Source organism: Vicugna pacos, chromosome 6, assembly GCF_048564905.1.
Source record: "Vicugna pacos chromosome 6, VicPac4, whole genome shotgun sequence".
Lineage (NCBI taxonomy): Eukaryota > Metazoa > Chordata > Mammalia > Artiodactyla > Camelidae > Vicugna > Vicugna pacos.
In genome coordinates this window covers 15098006-15122543 of record NC_132992.1, presented here as the reverse complement: position 1 = coordinate 15122543, position 24538 = coordinate 15098006, and the positions used below count along the sequence as shown (strand labels likewise).

General features: G+C 34.4%; 1 protein-coding gene across 4 annotated transcripts in view; it reads right to left on the bottom strand.

Moving 5' to 3' along the window:
- Positions 1-24538, bottom strand: part of DMXL2 (Dmx like 2) — a 130643-nt gene that overhangs the window by 96874 nt on the left and 9231 nt on the right. For all 4 annotated transcript variants that reach the window (XM_072962422.1, XM_072962424.1, XM_072962423.1 and 1 more), the window contains exons 2-6: positions 9989-10114; positions 7476-7547; positions 4692-4770; positions 3722-3857; positions 2977-3043 (exon numbers count right to left, since the gene is read on the bottom strand). In XM_072962422.1, coding sequence (XP_072818523.1) covers positions 2977-3043; positions 3722-3857; positions 4692-4770; positions 7476-7547; positions 9989-10114 — 480 coding nt within the window. The remainder of the gene's footprint in view (positions 1-2976; positions 3044-3721; positions 3858-4691; positions 4771-7475; positions 7548-9988; positions 10115-24538) is intronic.

Below are 24538 nucleotides of genomic sequence, written 5' to 3'. Positions count from 1 at the left end.
AAGGTGCCTGTGGATAGAATACAAGATAGAAAAATTATTTTTGATACATCACCTGTATCTTCTCATGCCTTAGCAGTTTAGTGAGCCAGTTCCAATAGACAGCATTTACCTATCTTCACCTGAGCTTTCCAGGAACTGTTTATAAGTACAGAGAATTAATGCTCTGCCCTCACCAGCCCTCAACCAAGGTGCGTGTCTGTGTGATGTGTGTAAAGAACACGTATGAGGAACATCATGTTGTGAGGAGCGCTAGCTCCCAGAGTTACCCGAAGATTTAAGCTTGTTAACCACCTGCATGATAATGTACCCTTTCTTAAGCACCTTCACTTCCCTGCCTCAAATCCAGGATATTTCTTTTATGATCACTCCCCATATTAATTACATGTCCTTGAATCCTTGTCTGGGGGTCTGCCTCTTGAGAAACCAAGAAAGCCAAGACCCAGAGTCACCATGAACTTGAGTTGGGGAAAACAATTACTTCCCTATTTTCATAACTGGTAACTGAAAATGCTGAATTTCAGTTATGAATATCTTACACATACCAACACACCCAAGGGATATTAGCAGTACTTGCAAGTTTGTCTCTAACAAATCAAAGATGTTTTAATATTACAAGACAGCTGCTGCAGATACCTCCAAACATTTTTTGCACTCCTCACTACTTTGAAATTGTTGGTTATTAGTTTACTACTAAACTGCACACGATTGCAGTCTTTCTGCCTATAATGTTGTGCAGTCTTCCTGTCTATAATGTCATCAGCTGTTGAGCAACTACCTCTGTGCCAAGTAATTATTCAACCACAAAACAGTTGAGTGTTCTACAACTGAAGATTAACTCAAAGAGCTCTGGGTGAATTCTGATGTTCTTGGAAAACCTATCTTTGCCTCATAAAGGATAACATGGAAGTTTTAATTCCACATCCAACAACTAAATACAATTAAATTTTAACTTGTGATTTTTAAATGTAATTTTTGTTACTGATTATATTACCTAAAAGTACATAACTGATATTATCACAAATTTACTTTTTAATATCTTGAAGCTATATTTCAATAACTATATGGTATCATTTTTAAAAGTTCAAAACTATTCAAAAATAAACATATTATTTGGGAATTTATACATGTGAAACTTTTTTTATTTTAAAAAGCAACAGAATAAAACAAAATTCAGGATTCCAACTGCCTGAGTGGGAAGGAAATGAGGAGATGCAAGAGGCATATAAGGAACCTATTAGTTTTATGCCCTTGGTCTCAGTTGGGTACTGGGTACTTGTACATTTGTTTAATTATTATATCTTATATGTAAGTTTTACTTTTTTTATTCTTAAGAAATGTTTTATAATTTGAAAAGGAACATTCATAGAGTGAAAAAAAAAACTCTCAAAAATGAAAAATGTGATAGCACGGAAAAATTATCTCAAAGTTAAAGCTGAAAAATCCCCTGGAATTTAAAGCGAAAAATGAAGAGATAGAAAATGAGATGAGGGGATAAAAGTAAATTAGAGGACCAGTACAGAAGGATCCACATCTGAATAAAGGGGGATCCAGAAAGAGAGAAAAGAGAACACTAAGGGAAGGAAATAACACAAAAGAAATAATATAAAATAATCTCCCTGAACTGAAGGACATGAGTTTTCAGATTGAACCCACCAAACTGCTTGCATAAAAAAATTATCCATTAGAGGTATATACTAAAATAATTATAGATAACTGACCCATATCACGACATCTTGAGATGTCAAAACACCAGTGATAAAGGGAAGTTTTTTAAACCTCCATAAGCTGGAGCTGGGGGAGCATGGTCATACTGGCACTATACCTCTCAAACAGCAACAGTGGAAGCTAGAAGGCAACGGAACCATGACTTTAAAAATCCTCAAGGAAATTTATTTTCAACCCATTTGATGCCCAATCAAATCAAGCATAATAGAAGAAAGAATTGTTCAGACCTAAAGGACCTCAAAAAAATTTTTTTTTCAATTCTTCTTTTTGCAGAAAACTACTAGAGGATATCTCCATCAAAACAAGGAAAGAAGATAAATGATGCTAAGAAAAAGGAAAGTTAGCAAAGGAGAGAGGCAAAGAGACTCTCCCAAGGTTGGTAAAAGAAAATCCTAAAATGACAGCTCTACTATTTAAGACTTGGAGAACAACAAAGCCAGACTGGAGCAAAGAGAACCCACATTTCCAGGATAACTCCTGCGTGGGCTCATACTGTGACAAGATTCAAAGACTGTCAGAGGTACAGGGGATGGATGAGGTACAGAGAAAACTGAGCGAATAACAAAACGAACTAATTAACGCCAAAGTAATTCTTCCATGAAGAATATTTTTCACACTTTTAATAATGTGAACAATTAAATACTGACTTACGCAAACATTATGAGATACCTATATCAGAAAGGCAGGAGGGAGGGAAGTGACTATGTGTACGTGCCAAGCGGAGGTGGGGTGGGGACATCAGCTAGAGAACTGATGTCTCAGCCACCATGGCACCAAGGCCAGAGATGACACATAAAACTGAAAGGGGGAAAAAAAATCAAGAAATGGGAACATAAACAAATTATTCAATAGGGAAAGAAACACCAAAGTATGCAATTTTATGAGCAACTGCCTCCAGGACACAGGAATTAAGAGTGGGAAGAAGGAAGAACTTCTTTTCACTGTGAATCTAGTAGTACTATTTTACTTTTTATAGTATGTATATATGCTGGGGGGTTTTTTAAGTTAATTTTTAAAAATCGTAAGTTTTTGAAAAAGTCAAATAAAAATAAAAATAGCCATTATTTCCCAGGTGCCAACTATCCATGGAGAAGATGCCAGATCTTTTACAAATACTATCACTACTCCTCAGGCCAGCTTTGTAATGTAGGATTTTCCCAACTGACAGATGAGAACACTGAAAATGAGAATGAACAAGAAACATTTTTAATTGTTTTGCTTCTTCTGTTTATGTTTTGTTTGCTCATTTACCTTTCCAGCGGTAGCAAAATATTCACCATCAGGGGACCATTCCATCAGATGTACAGATACTGAGGTTCTATAAAGACAAGAGTTAAACTGTTAGCATTTTTAAAGTCTGGAATGCTGTCTATATAAACGGTCAAAATAAGATTTTCATATCATCAAAACAAGAGTGTTTTCAACTCTCTAAAAATAAATATTTCACCTCCCTGAAAATACAAATGAATTCATTCAACGAATCCAAAGTTCACTTTGGGGATCCCAAGAAGAATACAATTAACATGCATAAATGATATCCCCAGCTACATGCCCCACCCACATCCTAATGTAATGTTTCAAAAACTGAGCTCATCATCTTCCCTGGCTAGCTGGTCCCCTTCACATAATCCATATTGTTAATGGTACAGCCATCTTCCCACTTGCTAGAGTGGCTGGCAACTTTCACCACATCCTCCCCCTCCCTATAGCCATCCATATCTCATGCACTAATGAATAATTCCTACATGGCAACCTTATCAGCCTAAATCCTGAGGTTATTACTATGAAAATATTTTTGTCCCCTTTTTGTTAAACAATCAACTGGAGCACTGATTAAAGGATGGTATTATAATGGATTTCAGTTAGAAAAACTCTACTTTCTAGGCTTCTAAACGCAATGGTACCATCAAAAAATAAAGATCATTATGAAAGGGAACATATTTTAGGAAGTTTTTTTTTTAATCAATGAACATTAACAACAGAGTTAGACACTAACTTGCACTGCCAGATGCACTTCCAATCATTTAAAACAGGAAGAATTTTATTATCAATTTCTTCCTCCTCTTCCAGAATGTCACCTCCTGGAGGAGCCCACAACTGAATAGAATCGGTTGCTGTCAACAATCTGTTATCTGAAAATTAAAGAATGTTCTGATGAATAAGCAAGGATTATCTAGAGAAATAAATGCACGTGTGGGCTTCTATTTAGGCCTATAAACTATTCTGTGAAAAATAAGCAATATTGTCTATGAAAAACACTTAACAGTCTATCCATTTAAAACCTCTAAGAACCCACCAGACAAGAAAACTTGAGGGAAAATTGAGAACAAAAAAGAAAAGCCCACCACCAAAGAGCTACTGTGTATCAGGAAAACCTTTTTTAAAAAAATATTATTTACAGTAAAAGTAGAATAACAAAACCATACCCCCAAAACTCTGATACATACAACAACAGAATCTTCTCAGGATAGAAGACAAAACTAAAGATGAGTGAAATCTGTTGTTCTACATGAATATTAAAACTACCCTCATTATTTGTGAGTGCCAAAAGGGACAACAGCCATTACCATTAGAGGTTTCTGATCTTTCAATATCAAAGAATAATTTCCTGAAATTTATGAGTAACAAAACAAGATAGGGTTTTTGTGGTCTTGTTTTTATCTCTGATTTTGTTTCTTAATAAATACAGTAAGAGTAAAGCACAGCACTTTAACTAAAGAAACAAATCATCAGTTTCTTGGAATAAAACATTCAAAAGCAAGAAGGAAAAAAGCACACAACTAATAGTAAATTAGGCACTGCACAAAGCAGTGTAAACGAAAAAGGAAGAAAGTACACTCATTGACTAGCCAAAAGAAAATACTATTGATCATTTTCATATTGTGGAAGACTATATCACATTGTTATCATACACTTAAAGCAAATATTTACTTTTTTTGTAATTTCTAAAAATAAGTACTAAATACCTTGAGGGTCCCATGCCAAATTGTATGTCACGGAACTCAAAAAAAACTGCCCAGTTTTAAGCCACTGACACTTGAGTTGCTGAAACATATAAGGAGAAAGAAAAAAATACAAACACTACCATGTCATCATTTTCTTCAACTTAAGACTTTATGAGCCAAATCAAAAATCTAAGTATTTCACTATTATTTTCAAAATACTGTTTTTAAAACCATTTCCAACAGTTTCACTTACTATTCTACCATATCAAGCTGGGTGCCATGCCAAAACAAAGCTTGCCTCTCAGGCTTCCTTCTGCAAAATGTGTCTATAAAAACATTCTTACATTTAGGGTATCCTTTCCTCTCTTCTCTGCCTGCAAACTCCTATGGTTATATCAAGATCGAACTAAATCATCACCTCTGCAGTGCAGCCTTTTCTGACATCCTGGCAATCCTTAGAGCACTTTTTACATACATTTTACCAGTACAACACTGGTCACATTGAATTATTTGTTTGTATGCTGACTCTCCGATTACACTCCAACTTTTCAAGGCAGGAATTATGCAATAATGAGCTTTGTGTCTTCAGTGTTGTAATGAGTGGTACGCAGGTACTTGATAAATGTTAATAAAAACAGAATAAACGCCCATCAGAAATAAGTACAAATTATCGTAATCCTATGAAGTCAATATCTAAAATAAAACTAGATATACCTTCTAAAAAGTCAACAAATTTGAACTATATAATATGTAAAATCCACAAACTTGACCTATATTACATTTGAATAATTTCCATCTTTTTTTTTTTACTGTTTTCACTCTAAAAGGTGGACAGAAGATTTAAAATTTAAAAGTCAAAGGCATTTGCCATGAAATACAGTATCTAAGTAAAAAAAAGTTTAGCTATTCCTTTGCAGTAAACATAAAATGTTTTTTCGTGAAAGTATAATGCAACATAAAGCCATCTGAAGGCTTTTTATAGGCAAGTTATTCATTAACTGCTTGGTAAGTAATAATTTAATAAATGACAATTCCTTCTCTCATTGTATTTTTAAGTATCTAATAATTAAATAATTTATTCAAAATTCCGTAACTATCTGGGGGTAGAATTTTAAATTTTAGAAATTCAGGCAAAACCTGAATTTCAGTATCCAAAAATAATTTAATATTTTTTAATCAGGGAAAATGTTATGTTTTAAACACTACCACTGCTGACCAAACAAGTCACAATTATATTTTAAATATTGTTCAACAGACCTATTTTAAAGTAATAATTGAATCAATCCTAAAACTAGAAATATCCCTAGTATTCTTTCTTTAAGTGTTTCTCAGAGTGTAATCTGTGGGCTAATTACACAGCAGAAATTTGGGAAGGCCTGGAATCTGAATTTTTAACATGTACTCTGGGTGATGCTTAAGTACTCTAAAATTTGATATCCATTTAATAAAACGGGAAATACAATGATATAATTGGTACTTGGGGGGTAATGTAAGAAGAAATATTCAAATATGTTTAATAAAAAATATCAAAACCACTTGTTTAATGCATTTAAATACAGTTTTTTAAATTACTGATAAATATGTCAAGATGGGAAATTGGCAGTTTTAAGTATTTGTGATGGTGGAGTTCTAATGCATGCAGTAATTTTTTAAAGGAGTTAATAATTCTAGCCATATAAGATTTTCTGAATATTAAGTAAGATAAAATACAATTCAGCACCTAGAATGAATCTGGATGGTTCTCAGTGTGATACATTAGACTACTTAGCTGGTAAGTGAATTTACCTAAGGTCTGAACTTCATTCAGCAAATATAATAGTTCAGTCATGCATATACATACATATATTCATTTTCATATTCTTTTTCACTATAGGTTACTGTAAGATACTGAATATAGTTCCCCGTGCTATACAGAAGAAACCTGTTGTTTACTTTATATATAATAGTTAATATTTGCAACAAATGGCAATTTTTAAAAGGGCAGTCAAGATAGATCCCATTGACAAGGTATTACTGAGCAAACACTTTAAGGATCTGCAGGAGCTGGCCCTCAGGCTATCTAGAGAAAGAATATTTCAGACAAAAGAACAACCAGTGCAAAGGCCCTAAGGTGGGAGGGTGACAGTGAAAATGCCAGTGTGACTGGACTGACATCAGAGGGGACAAAAATTGTAGGAGACGAAAGACCTGCTGTACAGCATAGGGAACTGTATTCAATTTCTTGTAATAACATATAATGGAAAGGAATCTGAAAAATATGTATGTATGTATATGTATAATGGAATTGCTTTGCTGTATACCTGAAACTAACACTATAAATCAACTACACTTCAATTTTTTAAAAAATAGAAGATGAGCTCTGGGAAGTAATAAATGGGTGCTGGAGGGAAGAAAGGCTGTAGTCTATTCTAAGGCTTTGGGGCTTTAAATCTGAGAGAATATGGAGCCACTACAGAACTTTTAGCAAAGGTTCATGATCTACTCTGTTGAGAACAAAGAGGCAAGGGGGACAGATATCAGACAAGAGACTAGTCCAGTAATCTAAATAAGAAATAATAGTTCAACTGAGGTAGATCCCAATTAATAAGGTGAATCTCAATTAGCAATATTCTAAAAAACTGAGTTTCTAAAAGGCCTAGGAGTATATTCCTAGTGAATGTACAAGATCTTACCATAAAGCACCAGACTAACTTCACACCAATACTTTAGACCACCTTCAGCACCAGCTCCTAAGGAGTTCTTTATTGCCATCAACTGGATTCTAAAGTCAATCCTAAAAGTATTCTACAATCATTTAATACTTACACAATTTCTCTTATGAGAATTTATGCCCAAGGGCTCAAAAATACAAACGGCATTACCATACGAAGCTGCAATCTAAAAAAGAGTGAACAAAGCATTAATATTTAGGAAAAGAGAAGATCAAGATCACCTCTTTTTCACAATAATGTATAAACTGATTACATATAATACAATCCCAATGCAGTACTCATGGTTTATTCTCTTCCATAAATATAACTGGAAAAGTACTGGACTTAAGAAAATCTCTTCTCTGTTACCAAAAATTCAGCAGGCTTTATTTTACGTATCAAATACAAGGCCGATCTATTCAAAGAAAACATCCTTTTCTATAAAATTTTCATTTTTTTAATACAGAAACCACTTTCTTAACAAAGACGCATTTCAATGGTACACCTGTCAGAAGCTTTATAATCCAGTGAAAATATAAAAAACCATGAGAACTATGGAAAGACATCAAAGGGTAACAGGTATTTAAAATACATCAAATAAAATGACATTAACTACACCATCAAACAAAAAATACCAATTGCAAGAACCATGTAGAAGAAGGAATGGAGAAAACAGACTAAGGAGAAACCAGAGAGACAGCTACTGCAATTGGGGAAAAAAGAGCTGAAGCAGACATCTCCAGTGGACTTAAGCTAAGGACTCTGTTCCAGGTCACATACTTAATGAGAAGCAGCAAAAATCCGTAGGAGCTCCTAGGACCTACCAAGCCTGCTTTCCAATAACTCCTTGAAAGCCAGTTCCCAGGTTATCCTCCTCTTAGCAAGAGGGAATCAACTATAAGGAACAAACCAAAAACCATCCCTTCTGACACCTCTGGACCTACAGCTTAACTTATTAAGCTAAATTAGGTATCTGTACTTTTAAGGCGAGCCAGAAAGGTCGTTGTGATTGAAGGGCACTCTGATGCAAAAAAAAAGTGACTTTGTTACTTAATATTTAATATTCTTTTCCAGAAAAAGCTTTTACTCTACAGTGGTAGGGGGGAAGCTACTTTAAATGCCTGGCTGAGGTCACACTTAGGTAAAAAGTGTTACGTTTGATCACATTCTGTTGAATGAATGAATGTCAATGAATGAATGAATAATTGTAACTGGTTAACACAAAATCATAAACGTGAGAGTAATCATCAAAAGGACTGCTGATGAAGGAAACAAAAGAAGACAGTGGTAAAAGACAATGAATCAGAGATTTCACAATCTTGGCTTCTTTTTTTTCCCCCCTCCACAATCATGGCCTCTTTACCTTCAACTAGGTAAGAAAATGTAGAAACAGTTACAAACACCAAGGTCTTGTATATTAAAAAAAAAATTTTGCTCCCAGAAAATTTGTTGATTGTGATTATTACCAGTACATAAATAATTTATTAAAATGCATCTCTGACAACTCTAGGCAGGTTTAAAGCTACCTTGTTTGGCAGAGGGCGATGAGCAATGAAAAATTAATGAGAGGAACTTGACACTCCCAGTGTTTTCTAAAGGGTAAGCAATGCTTAGGGAAAAAAATTAGGGAGAAAAAAATCAGAAAAGCAAGAAATAGTATCAGAAAACAACAGGAAATTCAATGTTTCAATACTATGTCAGTTTTATCACTGGACTGTCATGTAGTGACACACCCAAATATTCAAGCTTGATACAAGCAGCAGGGTAGAGCAGTAGAAACAGTAAGAAAAAAATGAAAAAAAAATGGTAAAAAAAATCATAATTTACTATTTGGCATAAATTTGCAAGATTACTATTTATCACCATGAATATTCTGATTTAACATAGCCTTGATAAAATATGGCATTATTTAGTAAAGAACAATTTCTAGAACACTAAGACTTTAAATTATTACAGGAAAAACATCACTTTTATATTCCCGTGGAGACATTCAATATGCTACACAACATGAGCCTTAATGAAATACTAGAATACACAGCAAATATGCCATATTTACATATAACCAAAATCTGAATGTATATTATGAGAAACATAGTGTGAAATTTGAATTATTTTCAAATAAACCCTCTGTTTAAAGTCTGAATGAATGAACTTTAAGATTCTTCAAACAACAAATAGTTTCATTAACAGAAACTTACAAAGCACCTGTTATATGACAAATATTATATTAGATACTAACAACATGCTACATTTCTTGATAAAAATTTGATGTTATTATAATTTAGAAGAGATAACGTGTGCTAGGTAGGGAAGATACAAATTTTCTTCCCTGCTATTGGCTTAATAGCTGCTAAAGTTATCAGCTGGCAGAGAGTACCAGTATGCACAGGATTGTGAAGCCGGCAGATCTTTCAAGACAGTATATACATGCAGAACAATTAGTTATCACATTATTAGCTTAATGGCTCTTTACAATTTGTACAGAAACATATTATTTTACCCCTACTATTAATAGCCACCTAAGCCAGGTATATTAATTAGAAATTGTAAGACTTGTATAAAAGGATAAGAATATTCTAAGATTATTAAACACATTCAAAGATGACATTTAATAAATAAATCTCTTACTCTTCCATGTTGGTTAGAACACTCCACACAGCTGACTTGGATGTTTCCATGCTTAGCACCAGGAATGATCTGCACACATTCAAAGTCATTTGCCAGAATAACAATATCACAGCCTGATCCATATGCCTAAAAAGAAAAGTTTTACAATATGTAAGATACGTACCTTGTGAACAAATACTGGTTTATCTTAGTTTTTGCTGCCATTGTAAAACATACTGTGACACATTTTACAAAAAGTTAACGCAAAAATATTTAAAAATACCAATTTCCAAATAAAACATTAAAAATCACATCAAAAAAAAAAAAAAAAAAGACTGCCGGCACCCCAAGCATTATCATTCAACAACTGGAAACAGGAAGAGTTTTTTTTTCTCCCAGGTCTTCAACACTACAGACTCCATCTGTTTAGAGTTTCTCTCTGAAGCTCGTCTTAAACCCCAAAGAATAAAACCTCCATCTGAAAGTAATAAGGCACTGAGGGCTGCAGTGGTGCTCCCAGGGTTCAAACCAGGCTTAAGGAAGATCAAGAGAGAAATCAGATGCGTTTTCCAATACAATTCCACATGGCTTAAAGAGCTGGTTAAATAGACATGAACCCCCGAGGCAGAATTACATGCACTAAAGCAAAGACTAAACGTAACTCAACTGCCTAAGTGAATCCATCATGAAGCCTGCCTGCCCTCTCCCCTCAACCTTGCCAGGCACGAGGAAGAGAGGAAATCAACCCCAAGTGCTTTTGATCATGTGCTCACTCGCTCCCTCCCTCCCTCTCACACACGCACACATGTTTAATAAAATAAACAATAAACTAATTTTTATATAATGTGGCAAATACTTGGACATTTATGGAAAACGAAACACAAAATTAAGTTCCTGGAAAATTCCCTTGTTCAACATAACTATACTGAGTAAAACCACATATTTCTTCCTATTACCACACTTCTTGGTTTATGTTATTCCTGTTTTGCAATTTTGTGAATTTCAAGATAACATTAATGGGCAGAGGATGGGGACATTTTTCTTTTTCTGCCAAACTCAACTTATGATTAAACACTCAAAACAACCTAACAATGTAACTCTCAAATGAAAAATCCCCAAAGAAAGCAACATATAAAATCTATGAGGAGGTATTTTCCCCCTACTATTTTTCTACAGCCTTAAGCAATATGGTCACGTCCTACAAAACAGATATCCAATAGCCAGGGCTGACATGTGATGACATCAAGTCAGTGAGGTCCACATATGGCTGCTAGTGAAAGAGGGAACTAAGAGTAAAGACCAGAGAGGAAGACAGATGCTACTTTTACTTGTTACTAAAACTTCCAATGTCACCAGAATCCTGCTGTAACTACCATAACCATCTTCAACCAGAAGACAGAATTTTAAGCAAGGGATATAGAGAAAAAAATCACATCCAGGAGGAAATAACCACTTATATTCTTACAGACAAGGCAGATTTGCCATACTATGCTATGCATTCAAGAAGGCTAAACTGATTGGGAACTGACTGAAGAAATGTTTGTGTCATCACACTGATCTTTCATTGAAATAACAAAAATAATCTTACCCCCTACCAAAAAAAAAAAACTGTACCCTTGAACAACATTTCACAATTTCCAAAGTGCTTTTATAGCATTATCTCAGCAAAGTGGACTGATGGTAAGGGCATAAACTTTATCTAGTTGGGAATCACCACATGCAGGGTTTTCCATGTTGGTTCTGCAATACTGTCATCTTATGCAAGTTATTTAAGCTCTCTAAGCATTTCCTTGCGGTAAAATAGAAGAAATAATACTTACCTCTTAGGATGATTGTGAGAATCAAAAGAGAAAATCTATTTACATAGTGTTTAGCACACATCACTCATTAAAGAAACCAAACAGGGCACGATGTCCCCAAGCCTGGGCTAGCAACTGGGAATACAAAAACACAAGATGTAGCCCCAGTGAGTCTAATGGGGGAAGACAACCAAATAAATAACCAATCACAACTAAAATGACCATCTGCCATGACAGAGACATCTACAAGTTACGAGCAGAAAACAGAAGGTATTCAGGAAATGTTAACATCCTCGTAGTTACAAAGAAAGAGTCTGAGATCATTGACAACTGTTGACAGATATGTCTAAATTCAAAAAAGTAAAGCACTGATGAATTAAGAGGTACTAAGCCTGTTGAGAGGTTTATCTTATAACAAGGTGTTGTAGTCTAATTTAACAAGAATACTCTACCAGTAGTGTTACTGTTAAACTCCCACCTCTCCCTGAGAGTTTTGATTCATGTAAATATAGGGCATGTGTACTAAGAGTTAGAAAAATAATTATGAGAAAGTGGTGCCATTTACTGAAAGCCTACTGGGTATCAAGTTAATATACTATGCATTCTATATCCCTGGTCTTTTTTTCAAGACTGCAATGATCCTAGAGTTGGTTACTCATCCATCCCATTTAATACAAGGAAATGGAAGTTCACAGGATTTAATCAATCCTAAATCACAAGGTAAATAAACACTGGGATGCAAATTCAAATCGTTTCATACACTTCACTAATGGCCATCTTCTCTCATTTTGTTTTCTATTGCTTAAATTTTTGTTTTTCTTATCAATTACATAAACTCATCTAAATTCTTCATTTCTGCTGTGATCTCTGTTCTACAAACAAAAAGGTTAAGAGAATACAGGGTTCTCTGGGCTTTGATGGTTACTTGGTTGGATCAAGTTATCTTCAGGAAGTAGTCTTAAGAGGCCAAGGTCAACCTATGAAAAAAAACTTAAAACCAAGAAAACAAAGGACAGATTAACAAAAATTTCCCGAGAAAACACCCTTTCCCTCTCTGAATCTTAGTCATTTAAAATCCTAAATGCTGACACTCTCAGAATTAAAAATTAACTTCTAAAATGGACAAATAGGTTTCCTTATTGAATGGGTCCCTTACTAAGCTAGAACTCATACTACTTATCCATTAAAGTGAAATAAAATCATTTTAAATGTTTAATTTTGATGTTTTCAGTGACAAGATTTTTCTTTTTTTATAGAGGGAAATAACTTCTAAATTTTAAAACTAAATAGGAAAATTAAGTCACCTTCTTGGCCTTGACCATCCCTCATCCCCAAGGAACACTTAACAGTTACCTACCAACCCTTCCTGAAATGTTTAGTGTACATACAAGTGTATCTACATATAAATCTTTGTTTTTAACATAAAGGGAGTAAGTTACACACAATTCTGCAAATTATTTTCCTCTTAATTAACAATGTATCTAGAAAACTTTCCAAACTACACAGAATGAATTATTTCACTGGTCTGAATAGTTGCATATTATTTCATTCTGTGGCTCTGCCACAGTTAATTTCGGTTGTTTCCAGTCTTTTACTACTACAAAAAAATGCTTCAATGAAGATCTTTGTGTATATAATATTATGTATATTATATACAAGTATACCCATAAGATAAATTCTAAGACATAATTTTCTGGGTCAGCGACTAAAATTTATAACTACTTCAGACTGCCCTTCAAAAACATCACACCCCCAGATATATAAAAAGTACCTGTTTCTCCATTTCATCACTAATCCTGATCATTACCAAATGTTTTAATCTTTCTAATCCAACAAAACCTGTCATCTCCTTGTTTTAATTTTCATTTTTATTAGGAATATCTTTTCATATGTTTATCAGTTATTTATATTTTTCCTCTGCAAACTGACTAGTCATGTTACTGGCCCATTTTTTAACTGGGCCTTCAGTCTTAATGTTCTAAAGGATTTGTAAGAGCTCTTTATAGAACTCACCCTTTGTCATACATAGCTAACAAGTTGTTTTTTTTTTTTTAAACAAAGTGCCTGAACTGAAGATATATAAAAGCACAAACATATTAAGGAAAGGATAACATTTTTCACTTGAGATAATATATTTATATAATACATAATTCCAATTTTTAAAGTTTTATAAGAAGATCATAATTGGCCAAGGACTATTTTAAAACCCTAATTTATGGATTACCAGGAAACTATAGATTTATGCATAAAAAATACGCATTCTTGACTTAATGAGAATTCTCAAAATGAAATTTAAGTCTACAAAATAAAAGCACTCATTATCAGCAACATATTCAATCAGCCTCATTTGTCTGTCTGCAAGTTTCCACCTAACCAGACCCTTACTATTATCAATTACTGCCTACCACAATCACCAGCCAAAGTGAATAAGCCTCCTGTCACTCAGATACAGGTCCACACAACAGTTAGAAAAGGGGGAGAGGGCAGTATTTGAAAAGAAGCTCTTCTTTCCACATGACTAAGAACACACTTTCCTGATAAGATTCAATCATTCTAACAGTCTAAAGTTCATTTGAAAATGCTGAACAAGCAAAATAAATAAGGAAGAAACTAAATATTATGCAAAAAGCTTAGAATAAAAAAACTAATCTATGTCAATAATGGGTGAAACAATGTCAGAAATAATCTACTAATGACTACTTGAGTGGTAACCAAAGGGACTGTACTTCTTAGACATAATTCACACCAGGAAATGCAAACTTAACACACTACTTATAAGTAACAGTAGAAAAAAAGCAAAGCTGAGAGTGGTATGCTGAGTGAAATGTAAGACAAAGCTTAATAATATGTAAAAACAAAAATCTACGGCCAGAGAAGAAGAAAAAAATTAAAGAAAATCCTGCAAGTGTTTGGGATTAAGTGGTAAGAGACAAAATGATTTTTTGTTTTAATTTCCTAACAACCCCAAAGAAGCAAATGATCTGGAAGTAGAACTTTAACTAAAATTGAAACTTTATACAATAGCTATTTTTAATATTAATCAAAAAACTTGCCGATTTTGATAATTTACTAACAAGATGGTGCTACAAAAACTTCTAAATAGTAAGATTAAAAGAAACAAACAGCTGCAGTCCAAACTAAGCATATTTCTATACCCCTGAATAAAGAATAAATAAGTTTTTTCAATTTACTGATGCTAGTACCAACTGAAAGGAAAATGAGACCTTGAGAAGAAAAATATGCAATAACTAATTAACTTATTCTAATTAATCGCCACAAAACCAGCTCTATCTCCAGCTTGCCTGCATTCTTCTTAAAAGGTAGGTATGGAAGTGAAAACCAAAAATCATCTTCTCTTATAAGTAACTATTTTATGTCAGTGCTAAGAATAAACCATTTAAAGTATTAGTTATCAAAAATGTACAAAGGACATAATAGTAATACTGGTAAAAATAAGCCCCATGGAGGGGCCTGCACATATAAAAACCGAGAGTCACCTTTCAGCCCCAAATTTGTTCTCTCCAGTACTTACAGTACAAAATAACTTGCCTCATAGAGAATAATGAAGTAAAATACGCTTTTAAAATGGCTATCTCTAAAGAAATAGAATGAACATTTTGGGGACCTTAAATTATTAGAAATAGAGAAATAAGTACCCAAAATTGTTTCTTAATTTGTTTTTAATACATTTTCCATTTGAAAGAACCTTAAAGTTAACAGTAAGTTACGTAGCAATATTAATAAGTAATGTTTATGACAACTTTCATTGTAACTACTGGACAATTCCAGGAAATTATTTAACCTAAACGTTGATATTTTGCAGGAAATGATCCTGATAGTGTTCAAAAAAAATATTTCCCAAATAATATGATTCAACTATTAAATGGTAATTAAACTTCCAGTTCTTCAATATGGTGCAAAGAGTATATTTTCGAGAATCCAGAGGTGCTAACACCGACTATAACAAATGGGCAAATCAGTCTCTCCACATACAGATCTTTCCTCCATCAGTCAAATGACTATTGTGATTAGATCACTTCTGAGACCCCTTTTCAATTTTCAAACCGTGGGTCTCTTAAGTGTACACAAACTTGCCTCAAAGTCCTGATAAAAAGATTGAATAATTAGCGTGCACTATTTTCCACAGAACCTCAGCTAAATGTCCTGTATCTTCTGACATTCCCCTACTCACAGCTGACAGGATGCAAGGATGGTACAAGACAATGACCAGCGGCTTAACAGCCAGCTGAAAAAGATGAGCTACGCCAATCAAAGTCTACTCTGGGGAACTGAAGCCAAAAAAGCCAGAGTTAGCGGGAAGAGTTGAGCTGAAAGTCATACATGTTCAGGAATAAAACAGCCAGTAAGAATCACATGCAACTTGAAACTGAAACCACCAATTTGAGAAGCAACTGGATCAGACATCCAAAAATAAGAAAGAATTCATGAGAAAGCAAGTATATAAAATCTCTAAGAGAAGGCAGTTTGATTCTACCAGTTTTTCGGTTCTACTCACTGTCAAGTCCAGTCGCCCTTCCTTGATGGTGCTTTGTGTATACTGAAATAAACCTTGTTTTTACTTCAGTTCATCTGTCCCTTGCCCCAGCTGACACTAACACTGGTACAAGGATTGAGGATATTCAAAGCAGAGCTTCAAGGAACAGGTGCAACTGTTGTCCATGATATTACAGCAATAGCAATGAGGGTGCTAGGATGGAAAGCCAGCAAAAAAGGATGTATGACAGAGACAGTAACTAAAGAGTATAATCCCTTGGGACCCAGAATACGCACCTAGAGAGACTAGGGCTTTGGCACACTGGATAGCCGAATGCACTTCTTCAGCCTTAAACAGGCATAGGAAAAAGCAATAAACAAGAGCATGATATACCTGTCACTCTGATACACTACTGCAGCATAAAACCACCTGATTTTCCTGGAAAACAATGTGGTAACATGAATTAAGAGACTCTAAAAAGATTTAAGTATTTTGATTTATTATGTCTATTTCTAGGATTGCAGCCTAAGAAAACATTCAGACACACAAGCAAACATTACACCTAGTACCAAGATGTTTACTGCAGCATTAAAGTAATTTTGAAAATGGAAACAATCTAAACATCCCATAACAGAAAAATTATGCTTTTTTCGTGTCAAGTGTGTTGTCCATCTGACTCACAAAAGTTTCAAGGCAAAACTGCCCCACCCAAACCACAGTACTTCTGAAAGGGCAGCCTTGGCAGACCAAATGACCAATACTCACTGCATGTATCTGACTGGACCAGGGTTTGACACTTGATTCCCAAGACCAAGCAATTTTTTTTAACATTTTTTATTGAGTTATAGTCATTTTACAATGTTGTGTGTATTCCAGCGTAGAGCACAATTTTTCAGTTATACATGAACATACATATATTCATTGTTACTTTTTTTTCGCTGTGAGCTACCATAAGATCTTGTATATATTTCCCTGTGCTATACAGTATAATCTTGTTTATCTATTCTACATTTTGAAATCCCAGTCTGTCCCTTCCCATACCCCGCCCCCTTGGCAACCACAAGTTTGTATTCTATATCTATCAGTCTGTTTCTGTTTTGTATTTATGTTTTGTTTTGTTTTGTTTTTTAGATTCCACATATGAGCGATCCCATATGGTATTTTTCTTTCTCTTTCTGGCTTACTTCACTTAGAATTACATTCTCCAGGGCCATCCATGTTTCTGCAAATGGCGTTGTGTTGTTGGTTTTTATGGCTGAATAGTATTTCATTATATAAATATACCACCTCTTCTTTATCCAGTCATCTGTTGATGGACATTTAGGCTGTTTCCATGTCTTGGCTATTGTAAATAGTGCTGCTATGAACGTTGGGGTGCAGGTGTCTTTTTGAAGTAGGGGTCCTTCTGGATATATGCCCAGGAGCTGGATTCCTGGGTCATATGGTAAGTCTATTCCTAGTCTTTTGAGGAATCTCCATACTGTTTTCCACAGTGGCTGCACCAAACTGCATTCCCACCAGCAGTGCAGGAGGGTTCCCTTTTCTCCACAGCCTCTCCAGCATTTGTCATTTGTAGACTTTTGAATGATGGCCATTCTGACTGGTGTGAGGTGATACCTCCTTGTAGTTTTGATTTGCATTTCTCTGATAATTAGTGATACTGAGCATTTTTTCATCCAAGACCAAGCAATTTTAATACCAAGAGCTATAGGCTGGCCAGCAATCTATGATGTGGCCTGGCTTTAAAAAGTCAGCTGAGTCAGATTCCACTTTCTGGATATTCAACTAAGAATTACAAAAAAAAAAAATAGGTAGTAATAGGCACTGAAGCCAAAAGTATTTTATGTAGCAGAGGCCAGGGAAATCCCTGGGGTCCTTAGACAAGCCAGTTTTAATGGACCTAGCACAGAGAGAGGCTGAGACTATAAGAGCCACACAGCCCAACAGAGAGTAACCGGTCCCCAGAGCTGTCCAGGTTCCTGCTATCTGAGGCCCAGTCGTACTGTGACTTAAAAGATTCTTGGAAGATGTGTCTTGTATGCCTCTTCTGTATTCTTATAATTCCCCATTACTTCAGGTGATCTGTTTCTTGACCTGTTTCATTTAACTCTCAACAAATCTTTACAGCACGATAACTGTTGGGGATTCAAGTCAACAAACATCTACTGAGCAGTTACCGTGGACCAGGCACTCAGGGCACAGTGTGATGGAAAACAGACAAGATCTCTGCCATGTGGGGTTTATATTTCACCAGGATAGAGGAGGGAAAGGAAGAGGTGGACGGTAAGTTTTAGCTTTTTTCTTTTTTTTAATTTGCAAAGAAGGCTTGAGATTCTCCTTTAAAAAATAACAGACAAAAAAACAACAAAATGCACCTATATCCACTCCCTCACAAAACTCCACTAAGCCAATTTTTTTAAAAATTTAGAGGTGTACATAAAACAAACACCCATCACAAAGAACCAAAATGAACATCTTGTTAGTTATCAAACTTTTACCCACTACTTGTAGCATCCATTGGATGATTCTTGCCTAAATCAGTTATTACTACGATGGCTGCCAAATGGTAATTTTCTAATTCCATCATTTCACTGTTTATTAGTTGCTTTTCTCTGTAAGGAAGCATTTTCCTTATTTATCTTTATACTTTTAATGTTACTAAGATCATGGATTCTTAACTCATTCAATGGATGATAATTCATTACTATCACTTATTTTCATACTCAAATTGTCCCAGATTTGGCCAGTAGGACCATTTGACCTAGCTCCTGTGTTCTTTTGACATTCTCATCATTCTTTGAACAATTCCTTACTTTCTAACACCAGAGATTCTAGGCCTACAATCAGCTATTTTTCCATGGAATGCTGTTTCCTTTCAGTGGAGAATGGTATTTAGAAACCAAGATCTAGACACCAGCTGTTTCTGCTACTGGAGTAACAATTGCATCTAGGCCCTCTCCACTGACAGATCAAAAAACAGATACGTGTGTGTGTGTGTGTGTGTGTGTGTGCATGCAGGTGGGTATGTGTATATATGCAGACACCCACACACACTTTCAACTTTCTACTGAAAGGCTTAGAAGCACTGACATCCAGGACATGCATACATCCCCACCTTACCTATACATCTCTGTACCTGTATACCATTGCTCTCTCACTCTCTAAATATGTATATATACATGGATACACACATTATAATATAAACACATAATATGTACATATATGGATACACACACACATATATGTGAGGTCACACTGATGCCTCTAATCTGATTATATCCACAACACAATGCATTCTAGCCTTCCTACTTTCCGTATTTTTAACTCCCTTCTTCAATAATAAGAAACCTGGTTCACATCATCCAATATAAATTAATCCACACCTGTGGTACATTTGTTGTTTTGTTTAAGAAATGTTTTGCAACCTAAAGATCATGAATAAATTTTCTACATTGCCTTCTAAAATCTTTATTGTTTAATCTTTCACACCTGGATCTGTAATCTACCAAGAGCTCATTTTTGTGTATGGTGTGAGATAGAAGCCAAGTTTCATTTCTTTCCTGTATAAATAAGAAAAGGTCCCAGCACTACTGATTGAAAAGATCAACCATACTAAGCTACCACATCGTCAGAAGTAAATCAAGCATCAGTAAATGTGTGAGTCTGTTTCTGGTGCTCTGTGTTGTTATAGTGGCATATTTGCTCTTAGGCCACCACCACACTGTCTTAATGACTACAACCTTATTAAGTCTTGAGCTGGTAGAAATAGTCCTCTCATCTTATTGCTCTTGAAGATTGTCTTATTTATTCTTGGCCCTATCAATTTCCATAAAATCGAGCATCATTCCATCAAATTCCACAAAATCCTCTTAAAAGTTTTGGCTGGGAATACATCAAAGCTATAAATGAGCTTGGAAAGAATTGCTATCTTCACAGTAGTGAATCTTCCAGTCCATACACATGGTATCTATCTCCTTTTATTTAGGTCTCTTCATAAAGTTTTATCACTTTTGCCCACAGAAATCGTCTACATGCATTATTATACTTATTGCTAGTCCTTGGTATCTTTTGATGGTATGAAAAACGGTATCATAGTTTCAGTTCAGAGTAAGAATGATATTATATTACATCTCTCCCACTGAATGCAGCCATAAAACACGGACAGAATGCATGGAACGGCTATCAAAGGACTCCAAAAAGTAAATGGTAGCAGGTGAGGTAGGAAAGAATAGAATTTGAAATCCACTGTACTAGCAGAGGATTTAACTAAAGTTAGAACGAAACCAAAAAGCAATAATGAAAGCTCCAGGAGAAACTCAAGAAGTAGGAAAAGAGACTCCTAATTTTCAAGAAGAGAGAAAAAATTCCCCATTTATCCTTTTTTTTTCTTTTCTCCGTTTCCTCACATCCCAGCCCCCAAGTAATCCCACAGCTCCAAAATGAGAAGCTGTGATCCCAAGAGAGTAGGGAAAACCCCTGTGGTTTTTTTTTTCTTTCTCTGTCCTGCTGCTACGTGGCACTGAACACAGATACAGTCACAGGAAGTACAGAGCAGGGTAACTAAAGTCTCAACTTTCCATCCAGAGAACCACCAAGGGGAGCCCTAGGAAACTAGAAAGTAACAGAGAAATCACAAAAAGGAAAGCACTCATAAGAGCAACACAATAAACTTTTTTATTAACTCCTGGGCTCATTCCTGAGCAGCACATGCACAGATCATAACTTAAACAGCAGAATAAACAGGTCTCAGATCTGAGCTATAGGAGAGACCACTGTCCAGGTCTATACCATCTTATTCTGGCCACTAGCTGGCACATACACAGGTTATATCCAACTAGCATTGCCAAGGGCTTTGAAAACAGAACTGGCATTGAAACTACAACCTATAGAAGGCTGGTGAGAACTTCTGGCCTGAACCCAAGTAAGTCAATCGCCAGCTAAAACAAACTAGCAACATCCTCCATAGCATTTACACAAGACTACAGTTTCATAACAATATTTTAAACAGTCCAGGTTACAATGCAAGACTACTCAGCATACAAAGAACTAAGAAAATCTCAACTCACATGGGAAGGACAGCCAACAGTCACAGATCCTGAAATTAATACACAAAGATGTTAAAGAGGCTAGTATAAAAATGTTCAGAGAAGCATGGGTGAACACTCTCAGATCAGTAATCTAAGTGCCCATCTTAGTCAATTAGAAAAAGAGCAAAACAAATTCAAAGTGTGCAGGAGGCAGGAAATAATAAAGATAAAAGGAGAAATCAATGAAACTGACAACAGGAAAACAGAAAGATAATCGGAATGAAATAAAAATCTGGTTCTCTGTAAAAGACCAATAAAACTTATAAGTTTCAAGAAAGGCACACAGAAAAAGAAAGATGACAAAAACTACCAATATGAAGAATAAAGGCGAGACTATCAGTACTAATCTTGCAGACATTAAAAGGATAATAAAATACTACAAATAATTTTACACACATAAATATAACAATGAAATAGATGAAAACGACTAATTCCTCTAAAACCAGAAACTACAAAAACACATCCAAGATGAAATGTATTACTTCTACAGGCCTTTTACTATTAAAGAAATTGAATGTGATGTTAAAAACTTTCTGAAATTCTGTATGTCTGAAACTAATATAAAATTTTAAATAATTATACTTCAATTAAAAATACCTTTTGAAACTGGCAAATCCTACTAAAACTAATAATAAATGACACCAATTCTACATGGTTCCTGACAGAAAACAGAAAAGGAAAGAATACTTATAAACTCATCTTATGAAACCAGCATTACAATGATACCAAAACCAAACAAAAACAATACAAGGTGAAAAAACTATAGGTCAATAATGAACATAGATGGAAATATGCTCTATAAAACATTAGCAAATCAAACCTGGCCCTACATAAAAAAGATAATACACACCATAACCAAGTGGAGTTTATATCAACCATACAAGGCTGATCTATTTTGCAAAAATCAATATAATCTATCATATTAACAGTCTAAAGAAAAATCATGTGACTGTATCAATGGAAAAAAAATGACAATATTCAAGATGTCTCCATGATAAAAATTTCAGCAAAAAAGGAATAGAAGGACATTTCTTCAAGCTTATAATGGACATATACAAAACAAAAAACAAGAAAGAAATCTAGTACTAGCCAATGCAGTAAGTACAATACAGCAAATTAGAAATGGCTGAAGATTAGCAAATGGATTAGAAGAAACCATCTTGAATGCTGAAAAGGACAAAAAAAAAATACAGAAGAGAGGTGTTTAGACATAAAGTGTCTCATTTATATTTAATATGTTAGTCTCATGAGGACAATGGGGCAGAGACATCATTTGAAGAGATATTAGCTGAAAATTCTCCAAATTTGATGAAATACATCAATTCAGATTCAAAAAATCTCAAAAGTCCCAAACAGGATTGAAAATATATATATATATATTTATATAATATTATATTATATTATATTATCATATAATACATGCACACATAGTTACAATTCAGTAAAACTCCAGAAAGACAAAGAAAAAAATCTTAAAAGCAGCTAGAGAAGAAAATACAACTTCTAAAGAAGCAACAGGCTGGCAGCTGACTTCTCAACAGAAAGACAGGAGGCCAGAAGACAGAGGGCTGATAGCCTCAAGATACTCAAAAGAAAATACTGCCATCCTCGACCTAGCAAAAATGTCTTTAAAGAATCAAACCAAATAAAGACATGTCAGACAAACAAAAGATGACATTACAATACCAACAGATCCACACCAAAGGAAGTTCTAAAGGAGGTTTTCCAGGAAGAAAGCAAATGATCCCAACTGGAAGGTGAGGGATGCCAGAAGGAGTGACAGGCAGAGTAACAGTAAATACATAGGTAAATCTAAATAAGCAATGATGATGTAAAATAATGATGTCCTAAAGAGTTTATAAATATAAACAGCTTTATCACAGAGGACGACAGATTTTAAGCAGTAAGAGAGTAAAAACGAACACACAGGGTTCTTGCACTGTCTGGAAGGAATGTAAAGCCTCATCAGACGTTGGTACATCAAATGGTAAGTTAAGAATGCATGTTATAATTCCCAGGACAGAAACAGAGTATATAACTTTAGGACTACTAGAGGGGAAAATGGAATGAAAAAGAATATTCATTTCAAAAGAGGCAAGAAAGGAGAAAAAAGAGAGCAAAGAACAAAGGCACCTAATAGATGGTGAATTTAAACACAAGCATGCCAGTAATTACGTTAAATAAAACTGAATTAAAAGTTCTAGTTTACACAAAAATTATCAGGTTAAATTTTAAAAATCCAACTATGGGATATTTAGAAGACACAGGTCTGAAACATAACTACCCAGAGAAAGTGAAAATAAAAGGATGGAAAAAATAAACTTCAAAACTACTAACCAAAAGAAAGCTGATAAAACTATATTTTATCAGGTAAGGTAGGCTACAGAAACCATTACTAGAGATAAAGTTTTTTAAAGGATTACTTTGCAATGATAAACAGGTCAATTCACCAGGAGGATATAATCATTTAGAATTTTAAGCACAAATAAAGCAATAATTGACAAATCTACAAGAAGACAGGAATAAATCCATACTCACAGATTTTAACACATATTTCTCTCTCAGTAAGAGAATGAATAAGCATATAGAAAAGCAGGAGAATTTTAGAGGATTTAAACAAGATGATTAACAAACTTGACCTAAAAGACATATGTAGAACACTGTAACAACTGCAAGGTACATCCTTTTTTTAAACATGCGTGGAACATTTACATAAATTAACCAATTGAAATATCAACAAACTTAAAAAGATCAGAAGTATATGTTGTCTGTTGTTTGGACACAATATACCAAAGCTAGAAATTAGTAAGCAGAATTATAAATAGAAAAGTTCCATATATTTGGAAATTTAGAAACATATTTCTAAATTATCAGTTATTTTAAAAAATAGCTTTGTGGCATGCAGATAAAGTCTTAAGAACATAAAACTTACATTCTAATTGTATGTTAGAAAGAAAGACTACAGTGAGCTGAACATTTATCTCAACAAATTAGGAGGAAAACAGCAAAGTTAACCCAAATAATGAAGAAAGAAGAAAATAATAAATTAAGAACAAGAGTTAATGAAATAGAAAATAAATATATAATAGAAAGAACTAATAAAGTTAGAAGTAGGTTATTTTAAAAAATTAGGTTGATCACTCTCTATTGGAAAAAAAGAGAAGCCACAAATAATCAACGGCAGTAATAA